At 35.7% G+C, this 22940-nt stretch overlaps 1 protein-coding gene across 1 annotated transcript; it reads left to right on the top strand.

Moving 5' to 3' along the window:
- Nucleotides 1–1284: 1284 nt before the first annotated feature.
- smyd5 (SMYD family member 5) lies at nucleotides 1285–7969 on the top strand. Its single transcript, XM_077531937.1, has 13 exons — nucleotides 1285–1444; nucleotides 1958–2066; nucleotides 2138–2277; nucleotides 2478–2599; nucleotides 2678–2747; nucleotides 3252–3356; nucleotides 3440–3502; nucleotides 4441–4511; nucleotides 4645–4751; nucleotides 5568–5624; nucleotides 5698–5792; nucleotides 6724–6794; nucleotides 7713–7969. Exons 1-13 carry the CDS (start codon nucleotides 1310–1312, stop codon nucleotides 7867–7869), a joined length of 1302 nt encoding a protein of 433 aa, XP_077388063.1. The 5' UTR covers nucleotides 1285–1309; the 3' UTR covers nucleotides 7870–7969.
- Nucleotides 7970–22940: the final 14971 nt, after the last annotated feature.

The following is a 22940-nucleotide window of genomic DNA, read 5'->3' as shown; positions in this document are numbered from 1 at the left end:
ATATTTTTTTTATATATACTAACCAAACAAAAACTAGTCTTTGTATTGTCAATAACGGTGGTTCTCAAGATGCGGTATATGTACAACTGCATTTTAATTAGATCATTAACCACTGATCTATAACTTAATTGTCTTCATGTTTTATTGTCTTCTCAAACACACAACCGACATGAAACTTAGTTAATATTTGGCTAGCAGCTATCATCCATCTTAAAAGTTAAGTTAAATTACCTAACTTTGTGGATTTTGTAGATTTTTTAAAAATTATTTGTAGTAGTAGTAGTTGCAGGGGTATAATAGTAACTTATGTAATACTAGTTATTTTGTATTATGCAGTCTTATTGGTATCATTAATTGATCTATAATTAATGTCAAAGTTACAGCTATTGTTATAGTTTTAAAATGTTAGTTATTGCTCCTTTATTTGTATTTATTCATAGTTTTATCTCTATTTTATATCATGTATTATTTATGTATTATTGTTGTAATTATTGCTATTAGTTTGAGTGTAATTGTATGTATTTACTAGGGGTGTGAATTGCCTAGTACCTGACGATTCGATTCGTATCACGATTCACAGGTCACGATTCGATTCGATACCGATTAATCCCGATACGAATTTATAAGTCGATTGTTGCGATTTTTTTTCATTCAAATTTAGAAAATACTAATACTAATACAGTAAGCTTGTAGAGTGTAATATTTATATGAAAATGTATTATTTATTTATCTGAAATTTCAGTCTTATAGAGGTTGTAATCTGTTTCATGTTTGAACAGCATTAAAATAAAATATTAAGGCTTAATGTTCCGTTCATATAACATTCTTCCATGCTCAAGGTGTGAATCCTAACCCGAAGTCAGACATTTTGTTGAATATTTTTCCATTAAAAATGGAAGTTTAAAAATCGATTCACACACACACACACACAAAAAAGGCAATGATGATAAGACGTTGAATCGGTAAGACTACCGAATGAACAATTCTGAGCTCTTAAAAAAAAAAAAAAAAATCGATTTTTTTTATTGAATCGATTCGAGAATCGCGCGATGTAGTATCGCGATATATCGCCGAATCGCTTTTTTTTTTTTTAACACCCCTAGTATTTACCATAATTGTCATTCGACTATACTATCAATGTAATTTGTATAGCTAATATTACACTACTGTTATAATTATTATAGTTTTTATTTATTGGTACTATATTCTAATCATTGTTTTTGTTGTTAGTATGTGCCTAATCTTTACAGTTCAGCGGCTGGTCTTTAGGGGGCGCGCCATTTACTCGCAGCTGAGTTTAGGCACGCGCATGTGCACGTGCGTTTCCGCGAGGTTAAAGTTCGTCGCCAAGATGGCGGCCCCCGTGGATGACATGTTTTCCTTCTGTGTGGATCCCAGCAAAGTTGCTGTAGGCGTCGAAGTGCGATTTATTGACAACGTCAAGGTTGGTCTGTTAACTCTGTCAAGCTTTTTGAGCTATCTATGGTGGAATGTGGGCAAGAAAGTGGCATTTATTAGCCGCTTTCCTTTCCTTTCCTTTCCTTTTATTATTTTTCCATCCGAGAGGGCAGAAAGTAGAGCGCCAATCCATTGCTACACATGTATTTTATGTGTAGTTGCCTTCTTAACCGTGTCACATCTATAGCGTTTGGTTATAAATGCCGAAAAATGGCAGATGTGATCTGTATGGGCTATACTGTTCATATTCTTGTGTATTTTTCAATTTCTGACGTAGCATAAACAAGCAATTTTGATTGACATCCAGCAGGAATCAGTGCAAACGCATCAGAAACTCCATTGGATTTATTTTTTATTTTTTGCAATTAAAAAAAAAAAATACATCGGCTCGGAGCAATGCATTGCAATTTGCCAATAAAGACATACCGACATAAGGTACTTCCGCTGTATATAACGTTCATATGAAAATGGCTGGATTTGTTTGTTTACGTGTTTAAAGGGGAAAGGTCTGTTTGCCAAGAAACACATCAAGAAAGGAGAAGTTATTTTCATTGAGCGCCCACTTGTCTGTGCGCAGTTCCTGTGGAATGCTTTGTATAAATATAAAGGTGAGACTCAATCTGCATGGGTTTTACTGGAGGTCTCATTATTGACATTTGAATTATAATTTTTTTTCTAGCATGCGATTACTGTTTACGAGCTCTGGAAACGGCCGAGGAGAACGCCCGCAGACTTGCAGGCAATCCAGCTCTCAGTCTTCCTTTTCCGGAACTCTGTCCTGTCCGACCACAACTCCACCAAATCTGCCCTCAGTGTCAGGTCCGTCTGCTTAAGAAGTCAACGAAGTGGAACTTCCTCTTTCAAATTTTGAAAATTTGGAATTTGACTTGCATTTTGTGGAAAAATCTGCACTACATATCCAATAAGTATCCAAACGAATTTGAAAACAGATTTCTGCTAGGGAGTGGCTTCTTAAAGTATGTTCCTGTGTTTAATATGATCTTACTCCAAACCAACAGGTGACGTACTGCAGCGCTGAGTGCCGGCAAGCTGCGGCGGATCAGTACCACCGAGCACTGTGTCTCGGGCCGTCACACGAAGATCCAGACCACCCCGTCAACAAGCTGAAAGATGCGTGGAGGTGATTTGGAATGGATGTGACCTAGTTTGCCTCAAGACCTCTTTGTGGACTCTCTAGTAAACATTCTGTTCTCCGCAGGAGCATGCACTATCCTCCAGAGACTTCCAGCATCATTCTTATGGCCAGAATGGTTGCTACTGTTAAACAAGTGAGATGATTATTTATTTATTTCCTTGAAGTGTTGTAATGCTGCCTCTACACGCTTCTATAATTTGTACCGTACATACTGTAACCCCCGCAGTTACATATTTTCATGACATCACCACTAGCATCATGTATGTATAAAATAGCAACAGTTGCTCATTACACCGAGGGGAACGCTAGAGTGTCAGGTGTGAAACTTCAACACCTTCGCAGCTTCTTGCTATTCGCGTTCACACCGGCACCCACAGGCACAAAATTAATTAGTCGCTGTGAATGAAACAACGATGAATCCGTGTGACCTGTGACGTGGTGATTCATTAACATTATTAGTGGTAGTAGTAGTATATGATAAAATTAATATACAACAATAAAATGAAATGAATTTCAAAAATAAATAAAACTGTTGTCCATAGAAGATAGTCATAAAAGCCTGAATGTTCCCCTGAGACCCGAATTTTGTGAACCATTGCTCTCTGCTAACTAAGTATGTTGTTAATTTGCGGCCCAGGCCAAAGACAAAGCACACTGGCAGAAGCTTTTCTCGCACTTCTGCAACCGCACGGCCAACGAGGAAGACGAGCTGGCCCACAAGCTCCTGGGGGAGAAGTTTAGGGTAAATACTGCTTGTGGGAATTTTCGCCATCGAGCAACTAACCACTAGTTTAACTAATACAATATAGTGATGTTTGTTTTCAGGGCCAGCTGGCAGTGCTCCAGAGTCTTTTCAAAGAGGCGATGTATGATGATCAGCTGAGTCGGGTAAGTGTGAATATTTATGTGTAAATCTCAATTCTCTATATTGTTGAGTTTTAAATTTTATCGCCTTCCTAAAATAATAACCCTTTTTTTTTGCCCCATTAAAAAACAACAACAAAGAATTGAAGCAAGTCCTGATCATATATTTATAATTGAATAATCTGTTTAACTAAGGATGTAGTAGCCTATTTTAGTAGAACTGGTCAGAATCCTGAGGAGAGGCTTAAGATGTCAAATAGATTCAAAAAATAAATAAATTTTTCTATAGACTGGGATATTAGCAAAATGTTCAAAACGTTTGGTTAAAAAAAAATAAAATAAATCGACTTATTACAGCTTCGGAATTTATCTATTTTTATTTGAAAAACAAAAATTATTAACTTTTACACAACTTACACAACTTATTTGAACTCAATATTTTTTTAGATTTTAAAATGATAAGCCATGTAAAAAAAAAAAAACGATTATTACTTCCAGCTTGTCTTACATCATCATCATCATCATCCAATCTGCCAGTAGTATATTTATTGTACTGCCCCCTGGTGGCCAAGGCACGCACACATGGTGCACACTGAATTAATGAAAGAATAAAGTACTTACATTGTTCATGTTTTTAAATAAGATAAGATCTGGGATATGAGTTTTGGGTTAGTTTGGTCATGAAACAAATTTGACTTGTAAGCCAATGCACCACTGTATAACCAATTTTAAATTTTTGTCTTTCTTTCTTTTCTGTGCTGCTATTGTTTTGTGCTAAATTGACAGCACCGCAAATGACAAGCCTGAATAATAGACATTTTCAAAACAATGGCCCCAACACGATTTTTTTGTTGCAGCTCTTTTATGTCCAATCATGTGGCCTGTGAGTGCACAAAGACTTTCATGTCTGATTATTACTAAAGCTCCAATAAAGCATAGTTGAAATATTGATTGTGTTGCAGTGGTTTGTTCCTGAAGGCTTCCGCTCACTCTTTGCTCTGGTGGGAACGAACGGACAAGGCATCGGCACAAGGTCAGCTGTTGTTGTTTTTTTATTTTTATTTTATTTTTTTTTTTATATCTTCATCTTGTATTTCCTTTCAAGAGCGCATCTCACCTTGGTCCTCGATGTGATGTTTTTATGTTCTCCGCTCGTCATCCATCAGCTCCTTGAGTCAGTGGGTTCACGCCTGCGATGCAGTTGAGCTTCCCGCCCAGCAGAGAGCGCAGTTGGACTCATTTATCGACCAGCTGTACAAAGACATTGAGAGAGGTGATGCTCATTGTCCTGGGATGGATTGAAAGTGCATGATCCAAGTGACACAATTTTTTTGTGCTGAAGAGAGAAATGTGTCATGGCGTAAATAAAAGCCCACGTGTGGAATCGAATATTTTTAGATAGGGCTGTGCAATTAATCGAAATTCAATTACAATTTCAATTAGTACACTCCACAATTACAAAATTAGCATAATCGTAAAAAAAAAAAAGATTATTCATACTAATTTGTGAGCAGTTTACATTCATAAATGTGTACATTTTTTACATTTTAAAATAATTAAATAAATTGTTTAATCTAAAATTAACTTGCATAATTATGGTGTTCAAAGAATTGTAGTTGTCTTAATATTTTTTAATATGTTTTTTACATTTCAAAATGTTGTTTTGTACCAAAAAATAAACGATTGTCCCAGTGCACATGCTGCACTCCAACTTCAAGTTTTTGCCAACATAAATAAATATATATTTATATTATTATAAATTATATAACATTAGAAATTCTGTTTGGTCCAAAAGGAACTTACATAATTAGTGTTTATTTTTTTTTAATTGGATCTAACATTTTTAAATGTTTTCTTGTTTTGTACTAAAAAAAAAATATTAAAAAAAAATGGAATAATCGTGATTTCAATTATTGCCAAAATAATCCTGATTATTATTTTTTCCATAATTGAGCAGCCCTATCTTTAGATATCTCGTCAATACGAGCTGGACGTCATCGGAATGCAACGATTGCTTTTGCACAACCTGCGTCGAAGCAAACAACACCGGACTTCAAGATTGATGCTTCTTGTTGTTTCTGCTTTGCAGAAACAGGAGATTTTCTCAACAGTGAAGGCTCGGGACTATTTCTACTCCAAAGCTCATGTACGTTAAACATGACTTTCACGTTTCTCAAGGCAAGCACACAAGAAAGTCGTTTCATTGTTTTTCTCTTCAGGCAATCACAGCTGCGTGCCCAATGCCGAGGCTTCCTTTACCGACAACAACTTCCTGCTTCACCTCACTGCCCTCGGCGACATCGAGCCAGGCCAGGTCAGCTGACGCATGGGGCGGGGGTCAAGGGTCGGAGGTCGTACACGTATAGATACAAGGCAGATGCTTTGTCAAGCCATGGAGCGGAGTTGTCACACCTTATGACTTGCAATTTTGGTTAGACTTTGAATGACTGGGAATGCAGTCTGTACAGTTTTGCAATATGTTTTATCTATTTTTTTTAATAGACATTTTTCATCATAAGACTTTAAAAAATATTTTATTACTTGTTCCTTTTGAATACACCACTAAAACTGTTTTTTTTTTTTCTAGCTGTATTCTTATTACTGTATGCCCCAAGAAAATCTATCATTTTAGTCTTGAACAAATATGACTTGCAAGCACAATTTGTCATAATTGTTTTCTTCTTGAAATCTTGTCTATTCTGTCAGTATTGATTTTTTTTTTCTTGAAAATATGTCTATTATTGTAGTCAGGATTTTATTTTTTTTTTTTATTGAAAACTAGTGACAGTAATTTTCCTCTTTCTCCTAATTACATTTTTTTACCTAAAAAATAAAATAATTATTAACCTTTATTCTTATGATCCAATATTTGCTAGGAAAAAAAGTGCTTTTCTTAAAACTACAATTATGACATGTAAGGTTTTTTTTTAATTAAAAAAAAACAATAATTTACCCCTCTAAATTGGCTTATTTGTAATATTTGGATTGTTGTTTACTAATAAAAATAGTAAATGTTCTTATACATTTTTTGTTGTTCAAAATTACTTTTTTAATCAAGAATTTTTTTTTTAGCAATACAACTTTATTACAACTTTATTATTATTTTTTATTTTTTTTATTTTTTTAAATGATGGAATGCTGGACATAAAAGTTTTTTAATGCATTCACAATCAATTAGCTACACATAAGTTGTTGCTGTGAAATGTTTATTCATTTTTTTATTTGTTATGTTTTATCATTTCCAGGAGATCTGCATCAGTTACCTGGACTGCTGTCAACGGGACAGGAGCCGTCACAGCAGACACAAAATTCTGAGGTGAGCAGTGACTCCTCCCCGTGAATCTCTTGAACGCGCCAATAAGTCGCACGGATCGATGAGAAGCCTGCCGGCCAATACTGGGCGTTCTCGTGGCAGACGTGTCGGGGCTTCAGTAGTTTATTGATCTACGTGATGTCACTTCCTCCATCTTTGGTCACTCAAGGATAGAGACTCCTTTCATATTTTGGCTATTATGTTTTGGTGTTGTAAAGCTACGGAATGACTGCAGGTATCGTATCGTTCTGTAACGGCTACTGGGCTTTTTAGTTCGTGTGTCATCATCAGTGCGTCACATCACGTCATTAGAAAGTAGATTGGGGCTTGTTGGCGAAATGGAGGGGGAGAATTCTTTGGAGTCACAATTATCACGTTTGGTTGAGTTATCATGCCTCTCTAATGTGTCGTTTTGTACAAACGCAATTTCATAGTTAGCGGTGTTGCTTCTTGTCACGTACAGTTAAATTATTGCTACTTTTGGGGGTGCTGAATCTCACACCTGAGTTATGTTCGTGTAATTAATGACGCTCGTCTCATGAGGTGTTCAAAGTCACACATTCATTTGTGTTGAATTTAAATGAGCTGTTGTTGTGAAGAGCAAAGTTCCTGAAGTTTATGTCTCCGTTTGCCCTGGCGGCCCACTTTGACACTATTTATTGCCTCTGTATATGTTTGTACCTGTGCTCATATTCGGTCTAAAAAATAAATAAATAGTTGCTCTTAGAAATCTAACTTCATTCTGCGGATTAATTGCATTTCTATTCAATGGGAAACATGACCTTGTTTTGGTTCGCTAACGGTCACGAAAAAAATGTGAACCGAACTCCTTACTAATCGGTTGAAAGGATGACGACAGTCAGTGTTTGATTTTCAAAAGGGATTGAATAATGCGGCTAACAGCTTGCGTTTTGCCTTCAGGGAGAACTACATGTTCGTCTGCTCGTGCGTCAAGTGCGTCTCGCAGACGGACGAGCCGGACGTGACGTCGGAGGAGGAAGAGGACGAGGAAGAAGAAGCAGAGGTCGAAGGTGAAATGGAGGGTGACGACATGGAAGAAGAGATGACGGACGTGTGATTTAAAAAAAAAAAAAAAAAAAAAAGGACTGATGACATGCGTGGCATTGCATTCATCTATCCTCAAACAACACGCACAGCAATAAACACAACTCTTCACAGTTGCTGGGACAAAACATCCACTTTCTTTTTTTTGTGGAACGTGTCGAGGTTAAGGGCCAATGTTTATTGATTGTACCTTCTTCGACGAACAAATTGCAGCTCAAAAACAAAAGCGAAGGCTCAATGTAGCTGAAAGGTGCTGCTGTTCGTCGCTCGCTAAAAGAATCAACTCATTACTTTGAGTGCTTTGACGTCAAACTATCAGCTTGTGTATTTGCAGTTTCTCATAATGATCCTACAAGGGAATAAGGTCCTTATACTCCTTATACAGTATACACCAGAAAGAAAGAAAATAGTATGGTATTACATTTTTAATTACAAGTATTTTTCCAATTTTGTTTACAAGAGTGTGCACAAAGTGTGTATGAGGTTGCAGGAATAACTGTCTGGTATAAGAAAATGCATTTTGAATGTTACTAGAATACAGTTGTATTTTTCAGAAAAGATGCAATCTTCTAAGAAAGTTTTTATTTTTTTATTTTTTTTTTTTTTAGAAAAAAAATGTTTCCTATTTTTTTTCTTCAAAATATTGCTACTTTAAAAATCTTATTTTGATGCAACATTTTCTTTAAAAAAAAAAAAAAAAAATACAATGACATATTTTCTCATACTACTAAATATTTTTTTTCTTGAGAAGAGACCTTACCTGACTTAAGTAATAATTTTTCTTTTTATTTATTTTTTTTTCCTGTAGGAATTAGCGGATGTAATATATATATATATATTAGGGGTGTGAATTGCCGAGTATGACGATTCGATTCGTATCACGATTCACAGGTTTCGATTCGATACCGATTAATCCCGATACGAATTTATAGGTTGATTGTTGCGATTTTTTTTAATTCAAATTTAGAAAATACTAATCAGTAAACTTGTACAGTCTAAGATTTGCATGAAAATGTATTATTTATTAATCTGAAACTTCAGTCTTATACAGGTTGTAATCTGTTTCATGTTCAACAGCATTGAAATAAAATATTAAGGCTTAATGTCCCATTAAAATAACATCTTCTATGCTTAAGGTGTGAACCCTAACCTGAAGTAAGACGTTTTGTTGAATATTTTTCCATTAAAAATGGAAGTTTAAAAATCGATTCGGCCGCCTATTGAATCGATTCGAGAATTACGTAACACCCGTAATATATATATATATATATATATATATATATATATATAATTTTTTTATTTTGCCCTTCTGTCACCTATATACTCCTACATATCGTGGAGCCTCTTTAGCTGTGTCGCCATGGAAACGGCATACAACGGTGTAAGTCATTGTTGTAAGCATTTGTGTACTTAAGTGTACACTTGACCGGGAGTCATCCAGAGAGTTGTCACTATGGTGCTGCTTACCTTCAGTTTTATTACCTTAATTGTATATGCTGATAGAATATTACAAACATATATGATGCAGTGAAAACGACAACCACTGTACATCTTTGTAAAGGCAATATTTTTTTTTTATGTTGTTAATGAGCTATGATGTACAATATCAATGCGCACATTATTGTTGAACTGTATTGTTAGATTGGGCCTCTTTTTGTCCTTCCATTTTTCTCAACCAATTCAAGTTTCCAAATATTCACGACCTTCAGCACATTCAAGCTTGTATTTTTTTTCCATGTTTTATCACAATTCCACAATTTTCACAAGAAAAAAACAATTTCAATAAAGACATTTGCCAAAAAAAAAATCAGTCATACTTCCACATACAGTGCATCCGTAGTGTAGGGATGTAACGATATCCAAACATCACGATATGCTATCATGATATGAAGGTCACGATACGATAATTATCACTATATTGTGGGGAGGTTGGCGATACAAAAGAAGGTCACAATATTGTTAAAAAAAAAAAAAAAATTCCCATACAACAAAAAAAACACAATATTGTGTTTGTGTACATTACAGCAATAATATATATATATATATATATATAAGTATATTATGTTCCCTTTTATCTGACCATTATCGTGGATTTTACACAGACCGGCCAAAACATGCCTTGTGAAAATTAAACTGCACTAAAAAACTAGCCACCAGAGGGTGCTAGAACTGCACAAATGGAAATCAACCTGACTTATTCAACAGATGTGCTGCTTTTAAAATCATGACATGATGATGACGACGATATATTGTGGCGGTTTTAATATCACGATATTGTCATTAGCGTTTCATCCCTACCGTAAAGTATTCACAGCACTGTGCGCACAGCTCTAACCATCATTTTCTTTCTGACAGTCTTGTCATATGGAAGCACTGGCTGTGCGTATCCATGTTGTTTTATCGTTAGCGTGATGCATCACGTTCTACCACTGAACACAACATGTAATTTCATCATGTGCTGTAATTGTATGTCAGCACAGGCGACACACCATTTCAATTCAGCGACACGCACACGCAGGCCACTTGTCGTTTTTTTTTTACCCGTGTGGCATAAAGCATTGAAATGAGATGTCCATTCAGTCATTTATCTGCTGAACACACACCTCCACTGCACTATTTGTTCAGTTGTGGCTTGATCAAATGTTTGCCGTGCTGCTCTCGTTACTGTTGTGTATGTGTGACAAATGCACGAGAAAGTCCTTGAAAAGACCATTTTGACCAAGCTAAAGCTGGTGAATATTATAAGCAATTGTCAGATACAAAGCAGGCACGAAACCTTGACTGAACCGTGATTTACTTCAAAATGACAAAATGCAGTTAGCCCACTCATTCTCAGTGGTTTCATTTATTTATTTTTTTTAAGACATTTTATTCAGCTTGTATAGAAAAGTGATGCAAAACCAAGTGATGTAAAGTTTTCAGCATTGTGAGCTAAGTCTGCAGAGATTGAGTTATGGCTGCAGGTTAAAGGTGGACCGTGTTGTTTATCTCAAGCAGCGCTAAAGCTGTCGAAATAATTCACTCGCCACTCACATAACGAAAAAGAAGCAGCAGGGTTGTGAAGCTCACGTGGAACAATGTGGCGTCTATGTGGTAAATATTGTTTTTAGCTATGACAGCGTGGCGAAAACGTGAAGATTCAGAGGAAATGATGGTCACGATGAGTTTATCAAACACAAGAATGGAAAGAAAGGCCCTTCACAACCTATTTTGTTCTAACACTGACATCATCAGAGCCAAGTGCACATTTTCACTGGCGTTTATATTTCAGCATGACTGTTAAAGTTTGAAATTCATATTGTCTACTTCATATTATCATGCAATTATCACATTGTGCTTTCATCAGGTTAAAATTGAACTACTAAATACATTTATTGCTATTATTTATTTTTACATGCAATAGAATCGCAATAAATCAAAGGTGGGTGAGGATTTTTTTATGAGAGTATTTATGATTTTTTTTTTTTATTTGAAATATATTTTTTTATAAGAAAAATATACTGTAACTTCACAAAACTCAAAGTCTCTGCAAACAACTGTCGTTTTGAATTCCAACCGATACCATTCATGGTTGGCTATACTTCCAATTTGGAGCCGAAATATTTCACATTCACAATTTTTTTTTTTCGTTAGCGTTATTGAAAAAAAAACTTCACTGCTGTTTGTTATTATCATCATTATGGGCATGTTAATAAGCAACCTCACAAATTTGACATTCATTCTTTCACAGTTGGGAATCATTTTCATGAAGCATCAACTTTAACATTTCCCGCCATGACAAGCGGTCAAAAAAAAAAAAGTTGTGGGAATGCCGCCTAGTGACGTAACACTGCCACAAATGAGACCTCGCAGCTATTTGGGCAAAAAGCCAATGGCGGTTGACTTTTCCCAAAGGTCACGTTGCAAACGCCGCATGACTCACGCCGACCAAATGAGGCGTTGGGAAGGAAACACTTTGACTATTCATCTTTAATCTCCCATCTCATCTCTTTAAGGATGTTTTCCGCATCCTTGTCTCATGAGACAGAGAGGCAAAGATTCTTGGACCAATCGTGAAGCGTTTTTGTCCACTATGAGCTTGCTCGAGTATATAGTCGCTGGGCTTCATTACAATCTTGGCCGGCAACAATTCAGTCCATTTCAGAAAGCATTTTTTTCTTCTTCTACATAATTACTACAAATTCTACATATTTACTTCATATATTTAAAAAAAAAAAATCCATTATCACTAATAAAGGAATACATTACCTTCAAATGTAGCATACTTATGGTGACTATTATCATTACATACCAAATTATGACTGAAGAAAGGCTCATAAACCTTTCAATGTGTTTTAAGGTGTACATTTGATCCTGTCAGCTTTCAACACATCTCCCACAATCCCTTGATAATTTTTCATTTGCATCGAGCCCACTAAAAGCCCTGGAGTGATCCTTTTGCAACCTCTTTTATGAAGAGTAAAGAATATGATCCCTTTGCATCCTGTAATGAAAAGAGCTCTGTGGGTGAAAAGAAGCCCACCACCCCCTTACCTCATCATTTTCCCCCAGGACACTTTTTTTTTTTTTGACCACCTTAAGACCCCAACACAACGTGCCGTGCCATCATTCAACGTCCTGCACCATTTACATTGATTACGCATAAAGAAGAACCTCCGCTGGGTCATTTCATTATTTCATCATAGTTAATGTCTTCTTCTTTTTTTTCTGCCCTTCAATATATAAACAGTGTATACATACAGATATTCTCTCTCTCTCTCTCTCTCTCTCTCTATAATGTGTATATATATATATATATATATATATATATATATATATATATATATATATATATATATATATATATATATATATGAAGAGATTTTTTTCTTTGAAAAAAGTTATTCTAAGAGAAAAATGTCATAGTTCAAAACATATAAGAAAAATGTTAACATTGTTATTACTCACTAAATATGTGTTCTATATGTAGTGTTTTAAACCTGATTATATTACAATAATAAAGTCACAACATTGTAAGGAAAGTGCCATAATATTCCAATAATATATTTTATTTATTTAAGAAGTTATGGTAAAAAAAAAAAAAAAAAAAAAAAAAAGTCTTAGGCTACTACAACAACACAAGTACTTATATAACAAGGTAAAAGTTCTTGTTTCTCCAAAAAGCAGCAATATTGTCATTTTTTTTTTTTTAAATGCTCACTCAAATCACAGTTTTCTGAAATTCACAGAGGTTAAGTACTGGCCTGGCCCACGAATAGCGAAAACCCGCACATATAATTGACATCAATTGAAATGCATGGGGGTAATATTCAAAAAATCCTGGTGAACATAACTATAACATGTAATATCTTATTTCATGGAGCTAATCAGTAACATACTTGATCGATTAGAATTAAGCCGATCACAGATTTTGCATAAAATTCTAAATATCATCTGATCCTGATCCAGCCGATCAGATTGCTATAAAGTCTCATTTAAATAATATACAAACTGCAGCCATTAAGTCCACCAAGATGGCGACCATCTGTGGCGGTCAACATACTCCAGAGTCAACATCTAAACACTCTTAAAAAAAAAAAAAAAGATGCCTGCTCCGAATGCTGGCGAAGGAAGCCACTGAAATTAGACATGCAGAAACAGGAAATTCCTCCCTTGGCCCCCTGTCACTGGGGGGCGACCTCGCACTAAATCAATTAGCGGCACTGCAGGCAATCAGAGGAGCTCCCCGGGGAGACCTCGTTACCTGAAGTGAAGTGTGCTCCTCCTTCTATGCTCTTTTCATGGCGGGAGAACGAAAGAACAGTGGGAGTGGGAAGGGAAGTGGGGTTATAAAAGGGTTAAGGGCGTGCGCGGGTGGACAGATGAATTTGTGGTCGCTCGGTTGAATGAAATGTCACTCCATGTGTCCCTACACTCATCTCAAAGGAATTAAAAGTATGTAGGAATCATGCAAAATGAATGATTATGAATGTAACTTAAATGGTGAGACTGTGAACACTCACATATTAGCACTGGGGCATTCGCAAATATCCATTTTGTTTGTTTGTTTTTTACCTATACCCGCAATTTTCTGAAAGTAGCGTTTTATTTATTTATTTATTTTTTTATTTTTTTCCCCCCCAGGCACATTTGAGATGCCCTGTTGCAGTCTTTGAATGCACCTGATGAACTATCGAAGTGACCGTGAAAGATGTTTGTTAGTTTTACACACCAAAACATATTTAAAACACAGAAACAAGGATGAGGAGACAAGACTTTTGGTTTTTACTCGCAGCGAGGAGAGCAGATTTGTCAGTTACAAACTGGCAAAATGCTCTGACAATTCTCTTGTTTCCTCTCTTTTTATTTGGGATTGTTCCCTATCAGGTTACAAAAAAATGGCGTTGCACTACTAAGGGGCCGTAACAATGTTCATGTAGCTTATTTTGTCATTGCCCAACATTTATTCTTGTGTGTTTGTCAAATAGAGAGTTTATTGACTTAATAGCATTTGTGTAAAATGCTGGTACGCACATTTCTTTGCTTTTATTTTATGTCAAAAGAGTTTGTGTTAGTGTGTTTAAGCTAATTATGCTAGCTAATGCTAGTGCGACTGACGAGCTTCATATTAACATTTAACTACTGCTCAGTCCATCCATCCATTTTATATTGCGCTTCTCCTCACTCAGCGATCTGTAAGGCATATACAGATTTCTACCATGTTTCATGTTAAATCAGTCACTTTGACAATGTGGAGCTGAAAAGACTGTCAAGTGACTTCCTAGTTTTGTTTGATTGGTGTAATACAGTCAGGTGTCATTACGTTCGACTGGTGAAGCAGTCATGTGACAAGTTTCTCTGACAAACCAAAATAATTCCTGCAAGCAACAGTAAATACCTGGACATAAAAAATAGAAGTAGTAAGCGTAATTCTTAACAAAATATTGACATTATATTTAAAAAAAACAAAACATGTTGCAGTAAAACTACTCTAACACGTAACATTTATCCAGAAAGTACAAAAATATATTATATGCAGTCTAAACAGGTTATTCTGATTAACATATTGTGTGTGGAATAAGAATGAAGCAGCAAAATCCACCTGTTTTCATCCATCTCATGGGGCGGCCATTTTGCCACTTGCTGTCGACTGAAAATTACATCACAGGCGCCTGAGGGCTCAGCTTGTGAATGTCACATAATCAAACCCAGAAAACAGCTCAGTCGTGATTGGTCGTTGAGCACTGAGCAACTGGAATATCATTTTCAGGCGACAGCAAGTGGCAAAATGGCCGCCCCCTGAGATTGGTTAAAAACGGGTGGATTTTGTTGCTAAAAGGGATACTTTACTTATTTAGCCATTTTTGGCAGTCAAACATGAATATTTTGCCTATAATATATTTGATATTTTCATTATTTTTCATGTACAATTAGTACTTTAAAAACACATTTTGCAACTTGCTGTCGACTGAAAATGACATCACAAGGGTTCAGGTAACCAATCACAGCTCAGCTTGTGAATGTCACATGACCAAACCTAGAAAACAGGTGAGCTGTGATTGGTTATCTGAGCCCATGTGATGTCATTTTCAGTCGACAGCAACTTTTTTATTGCTATAACGGGCTAAATAAGTGAAGTATCTCTTTAATTCATATTCCACAAACACAATCACTACAAATAATAAAAACATCGTTTAATATTCTTCTTATAACCTGACACTATAACTTTTGCTCATCAGTTTTAATAGCTGCGCAATTTGATCATAGACATTATTAAATGAATACTCTCTAACGGTGTCAAAACTAAATATTATTTGCCCTGCTGAGGCAAACATACACACACATTCACATACTGCACATCTGTTTCACTGGTAGCACTGTTATTATTACACCAGTGGAATTATTATAGTGATCTTAAGGATGTCCTGGTATTTCCATTTTGGGGCTTTCTTCGCAGTTTGCAGCTATTTGCTGTTTATCAGCAGGATGACTGCAGCATCTGTCCCCCGCCCTCTCCCAAGTCCGGGAGAGATATAATCCTCTTTCATCCGGGCCTTTCCCCGTATCTTTACCGTTTGCTCCCCTGAGGACACGTGGGCCACATTTTTACCACAGACCGGAGCGACCTCACAATGTGCACAACGCATGACTGGGCAGGAACACGCCTCACGTAGCATATAGCTCAAATGACCTGGCTGGATCACGGCGACCGAAAGGATACGTTCCGTTATCGAGTACGCACAGAGTTTGCATCTCGAGTGGAGGAGAAAGAAAAAGAAACGAGTTGCAGGTGTTGATTTCCCCTTGGCCGTCGTTCGGTGATGACTTTGCCGATCGGAGATGAGCAAATCACCCAGAATTTAGCAAAACAGAGAAGTATTCTGGGAAATCAACCAAGTTTCTATGTTTAAATTTGATGCATCGAATCATCCAATTGATTGCATGCTGTGGAGTAAATGCGTCTTAACAATGTGATGATGTATGCTTCCATTAATTAATAACTGCAGCATATGGCTTTTGCTTTTATTAACATAGAAATACGCAGAAGATAACTGACTTTTATCCCACTTTTGTGCCGAACGAAGTCTAAGTGTGATATTATCTGATAATTAGACAATCCATTAGGCAGCATCTGTTGTTGTCACATAAGAAGAATTCTGTTTATATGGAAGAGGGACAGAAAATAACAGAAAAGTGAAGCTTTTCATAGGCAGTGTAGAAGTAGTTGAAGATACAACTGCAAAGACGGAAAATCAGGTCAATTTAGTCCCCCATTTCGTGCTGGTGACTTTTATACACAACAGTTAGACAGAACAACGCTGGCTTCTACAGACAGTGTACCAAGGTTATTAAAGTTAATGGAAAAAAAAAAAGAAAAAAAAAAGTAAAGTAAAAACAAAACTGAAAAAACCATTTTCATTAAAAAGAGAAAAAAAACAGTGCTTAAAAAAAAGAGAACTGAAATTACGTTCTATAGCTATAAAACTAAAGTCAAAATGTCAATTTTCAACTTTTTCAACTCATTTCATACAGGAACTTTTGGGTTTATTTTAAATGCACTCACTTTTGGTATTATTGTATGTCTAACAAAGAAGGAGGGTCAAAGAGTCGTTTGGTCAAATAGTTGTTTGGGCATTGTTGTTTACTTTACTTAATGACATTTGTTTTTTAATCTTGCACTTACCAAATCATTTTAAAAACACTAAAACTAATAGTAAACTAAACTGAAGCATTCTAAAAAAAAAACCCAAAAAAACTACCGGTACTAAAAATGAATAAACCCACTCTAAAAACGATTTATAAACTAACTAAAACTGAATTTAAAAAGGTAAAAGTAAACTAACTAAAAATAAAAAAATCCAGAATTATTATAAACTGTTTGACATTGAGACTCCATTCCATATCAGTGTTATTGTTATTGGGAATTGAAGAGCGAGAGTTAAAAGGCAGCAAAGTCCAGGTTTTCAATGCGGCGTAAAAGGGGTTTAACACCCGAAGCGGAATATTACCAGTTTGACTTGAGTCCCCCCCATTTTGTGTCAGTGTTCTTTATGCACAGAAACACCACAGAAAAAAAAAAAAAAAGTTGGGAAACTGCTGGTTTTCACAGGTGGCATAGAAGACGAATAAAATACTACCCTGTGAAAATGGAAAACTGCCAATTCAACGTCGTCCTGCCATCAATGCCTACTATTACACAGAAAAGCATCACTAAAAAAAAAAGACCGAAAATGCTGGTTATTACAGATAGTGTACAGGTGGAAAGGTGGAAAATTGCCAGGTCGACCTCCATCTTGGTAGCTTTTATACAGATGAACTACACGGTAAAAGGTGTCAAGATGCAGTCTTTTGAGTCGCTGTAAAAGGTGACTCGATACCTGGAAAAGCAGAAAATTGTAGCTCCATCCCCGATTCCGTGTCGATGCTGTGTGTATGGAACAAGGGTAAAAAAAAGCAGAAAACGCTAACTAACTTTTATAACCTGCCGAATTTGAGCATTTCTACAGAAAAGCAGCAAGCAGAAAATATGACTTCTTAGACAGGATAAAATGCACTTAAAGTTATTAAATCTGAAGGCGTAAAATTGCTGGATTGACTTTGTACCCTTTTTCCATGTTGGTGGACAAAGGCCAAAAACTGTCATTTAAAATCAGTCAATCTGACGAAACACAGTTTAATCCGAGGCCGTTTTCCCCCTTGACAGTCGATTTGTCAGCCTTGTTTGAATTCTCAACAGGCCAATTATCACTCCAGATAATGACTATTACATCATATAATATAATGAACATGAATCAGCGTTGATTGCGCATCCACTTCATCAGCTAGCGCACCTCTGAAGACCTCACAGGTGAAGGTCAACACAAAACAACAAGTGTCATTAAATACAGTGGAACCTAATTTGTTCTCACCAACAACCCAGGTTAACTTGAGCTCCTCCCCATTGTACAGAGATGTTAATTAATCAGTCGTGATACTTTGCTACTACTTTCCTATTTTCACCAAGGCTTTGGAACCATTTTGTGGCATCTAAAAGCATTATAGATGTTTTTTTTTTTTTTTTTTTTTTTTTAGTGAATAGCTGGGGGGGGGGGGGGGGGGGGGGAACGAATTACGGAATTTCAAAGTCCAAAAATTTCTTGAAAAAAAAAATGCTGATAAATACAGAGCCCCTAAAGTGACATGGGAGAAAAAAAAAACATTTAAATGTTTCTCTCGTTAAATTTTTTTTTTTTCTCCCATGTCACTTTAGGGGCTCCGTAGATAAACTAAAATTATGGGGAAAAAATGGGGAGAAAAAAATCTGTGAATATGCAAATTATCGGGTGCTTAACGGCAAGTATGTGGGAGTCGACTATTATTGATATTTAATTCATTCCATTGATCATATTGTACTAAACAGACATGTTACATCATACATCAAGAAAAAGAGTATAAAAAGCAAAACAAACAAGAGTTTCCAAATGAATGGCGTCCTTCTTCTTTGCCATACACTTGACCCTCAATGTGGAAGGTGCTTGAGTTGGAGCACCATCAGACCATCCTTATTGATTTGCCCTCCTCCTCAACACACACGCGCACACACACTTACATTAAGTAAGTCACATGTGCTTAATGGCGATCATTATTCATTCCACCATAATTGGACATTCTCATGCAAGAAATGTTGATGTCATCTAACGATCTTTTAATTTCCTCCAAAAGCTTCCTTTAAAGTGGGTCACTAGTAATCAAACAATGGAGCCAAACCCCTTAGTTTTAATTTTGATATTTCCCAGAAACTGTTTTTCTTGTTTAGAAATACTGTTCAGATGTTATATATATATATATATATATATATATATATATATATATATATATATATATATATATATATATATATATGTGTACATATCCAGTGGAGTCCAGCTGTGTTTTGTTTGTGAGTTTTTGTACACTGTCCTTAATCATCCAGAAAGGTGGCAAAACGTATGGTAATAAAAATATGACATCGCGTCATGCTCAGCTGTGCTTGCGTCAAGCGATTCAGCTCATGTTTTGGAACGGTAAATCCTGGTCTGGATTGTGTATTCAATTTATGGTGTGGAGGCGTATACAGCTTGTATGCAAGCAGTGTGACATCACAAACCCATGACACAATCTAAAAAAAATAAAAGAGAACAGTTTTTGTTTTTTTTTTGACCATTACTTTGAAATAATTCTCTCACAACCAATTAGAGGACTGAACTGTATTGATTAATATCATTTATTAAAAAAAAACAACCTAATCCTAAAACTAATAAAAACAAAGCATTGAAAATTCCATAAAGTTAGCAAATGTGCCCCTTTTTTTAACAATAGGTGACAATTCCATTTGTTTTACCATTACTTTTAAATAATTCTCTCACAACCAATTAGAGGGCTGAACTTTGTCGATTAATATCATTTATAAAAAAAAATAAAAATAAATAAATAATAATAATAAACTAATACTAAAACTAATAAAAAGGAAGCATTGAAAATTCCATAAAATTAGCAAACTTGCCCCTTTTTTAAACAATAGATGGAAATTCCATAAAATTACCAAACTTACCCTTAAAAAAAAAAAACAATAGGTGAAAATTCCATAAAATTAGTAAACTTGCCCCCACCCCTTTTTTTTTAGTTGTATTTTTTTTATTTTATTTTTTTTTATAAACAATAGGTTATTCATGTGCTACCTGGGGCATGTGGAGACCATGTTGGTGACCCCTCCTCTACATTATATTTGTCACTCTCATTCATTGAGGGAAGAATTGACTGCGATTTATAACAGCGACTTCCATTTCCACATTTAAGACTAAGCGAGCCCATTGATTTAAAAGCAGTGTCCTGTCCCCGCGCTGTTATTCATTGCAACGTCTAATCATCAAAATGGATAAAAATCATCACGTCATTACTTTACAAATCCAATTCTGTTTGATTGAAAATCTCGGTTGCCATTATATATCGTGGAATACAATAGAGCCATGGTTGGATGTAATATATGTATCCAAAAATTCCCTTTTGAAGTGCAATAAAGCCAACAATGATTCTTTGAAGCATTAATAATAACTATATGCATACATTTCAGGAAAACGTGTCCATAGGCAACGAGAAGGGGGCTTCTGCGGCAGTGATTTGCTGTTAAACTATAAAGTGCAAGCGCACTGACAAGTGGCTTATTTATTAAAACAGGAGGGGATGACACCGGCATCAGATTGCCTTATTATTTATAATGCTGGCTTCACGTTTACGTTGACAGCCTATGACAGGGACAGTATGAGGAGCGCGTTAGATATGGCCTCTGCAGTGGCACTCATTGATTGATCATTTATTTAAGGCATTGTTCATTTACACTTCTTAACGGCGTACGGAATATGCAGTTGGGGGAGAAATGTACACGCAGTGTGCACGCGAGGCGTCAATTTTGACGTAAAAGCTGAGATGCTGATGCTAATTAGATATGCTGAACATAGAACACTATTCGAGATGGATTCATGAATATAAATGAAAGAAGTGCGCGAGTGCGAAAATGAAGGCGGTAGTAGTAATGAAAAGTGTCGTTTTACTGGCGTTTGGAAGATAGATAGATAGATAGATAGATAGATAGATAGATAGATGCTATTTTATTTTAAATATGGACAAAGTAAGATCAGATGTGCAAAATACGTGCTGTTAATACTGTACTGTATTTCGTTTTTGACTATACATTTTTCAATGCACATATAAAAATTCATTATGCAACCAAACATAAATGTGTTTGAAGCAAACAATAAAATAACCACACAATACAATTTATATATTTTTTGTTCTCTTGCATAAAAAATGGCCGCTCAAGGACGGCACAGACCTGCTAAAAATATATATATATTTTTTTTTACTCTTTTTTTTTTTTTAAACTATACATTTTTTATTTTATTTTTACAAAAATCAACTCACTCAACACGTTTGTTAGTGAAGTATTATGCTTGTCCTCAACATCATTCCGAAATATATATATATTCACGTTGTATTATAGGGCAGGGTAAGACCCTGTTTAAAGCGTAACTAAGACATGTCTGCCATCTAGTGGTAATTGGTGATATTACAACTTACTACAGTCGGCCCAAGCATATTCGCAGATCGGCACCTGCAAATTCACATATTTGCATTTTATTCCTCCAGTATTTTTTCATATTTTTGATTTTTCCCAGTGTTTTTTTGTGTGTAGAAAATTAAAAAAAAAAAGTGTGGTCACTTTATTCTAGGCGTTTTACTTTTATTTTTTTTATTTTTTTCATCTCGTCTGAAAGTCTTTTTTTTTTTTTTTTTTTTTGCTTAGGGCAGATTTCTCCATCAGCTCCATTGGCTCCTTCATTCTGCTAGTTCAACACAAAGTGCAACTTCAGCTTGTTTGACAAGAAACGAAAGTGATGACCACATTATAGAAATGATGTGAAATGCAATTAAAAGAACAGGAATGCGTCCGACAAGTAGGACGTGCGTTGTTAGACGGCATCTTAATAGGTTTCAAGTTTGCAGTTCGTACTGCGAGGAATAACATTGCAGCCTTGCTGTTAACTTAACAAGCAGAATGGTGAACAGCAGTTGTCCCCTCCTGTGACCTTTGAGTTTCGCAATATTTTGCCTTCCAGTTCAACTAATTGTTTTTGCTCCCTGGGGTGGGGGAGAATGCGTATGAGCAGTATGGAAACATCAGCGGGGAAATGGCGTGCAGGTTCAGGGTTCAAGACAAAGCAGAACAGCTACAATGAAGCTCATTTCTCTTCATCGCCGCGGCAACGTGTAATAAAGACTGCATGTTTCACCTGTGACCCCCTACTCCTCCTCCTTTTAGTGACCCTTCATCACCCACTACTCCTCGTTTAGGGAAAAAAAAATATGTACATTTTAATCAACGCTGTCATGCTGCAACATTTCACCCAGGCATGTTTATTTTCATGCAAATGAAGGGGCTAATTTATGCTAGTCTGCAGAAACAGAAGACATCCTCATCCAGGAAACAGATGTCCACATGTACATGGATACTTGTAATCAAAATAAATACTACTCAAGCATCTTAAAAAAAAAAAAAAAAAAAAAGAATTCTAACATAGCATGCAATCACAAGTGGTTAAGTGCATTCCAAAGCAACAGGTGGCGCTATAACTCCTAACTTTAGTCCATTCTCATCAATTCCAAGTAGATGCAGCCATCAAAATAAGACTTACTTACTTTTTGGCACGGTACACAGATGCCATATCCCGATGTTGAGGTTATGCGAGTGACACATACAGTGGGTATAAAAAGTCTACACACCCCTGTTCAAATGCCCGTTTTGGAGGGATTAAAAAAAAAAAAAAAAAAAAAGTGAGACAAGATTATTTTTTTTATTTTAAATACATACACTTTTAATAAAACAAATTAATGCATATTTTAAATGTAATCATTCATAATTATTGTTTTAATCAAAAATCTATTTTAATCAAACAATTTTAGGGAAAAACAGTTAAATTAAGGCATCACATATTACAGCTGTCTGACTCGTGATCGTATAAATGCTCAGGGCTGTGTATGTAGGTCCATGGAAAATGATTACTTTTCACTTTTCATAGAGAGAGACCTTCT

The sequence above is a fragment of the Festucalex cinctus genome, chromosome 9 (assembly GCF_051991245.1).
Source record: "Festucalex cinctus isolate MCC-2025b chromosome 9, RoL_Fcin_1.0, whole genome shotgun sequence".
In the NCBI taxonomy this organism is placed as follows: Eukaryota; Metazoa; Chordata; class Actinopteri; order Syngnathiformes; family Syngnathidae; genus Festucalex; species Festucalex cinctus.
The sequence above is the reverse complement of the archived record's forward strand: the minus strand, read 5'-3'. Positions and strand labels throughout refer to the sequence as shown.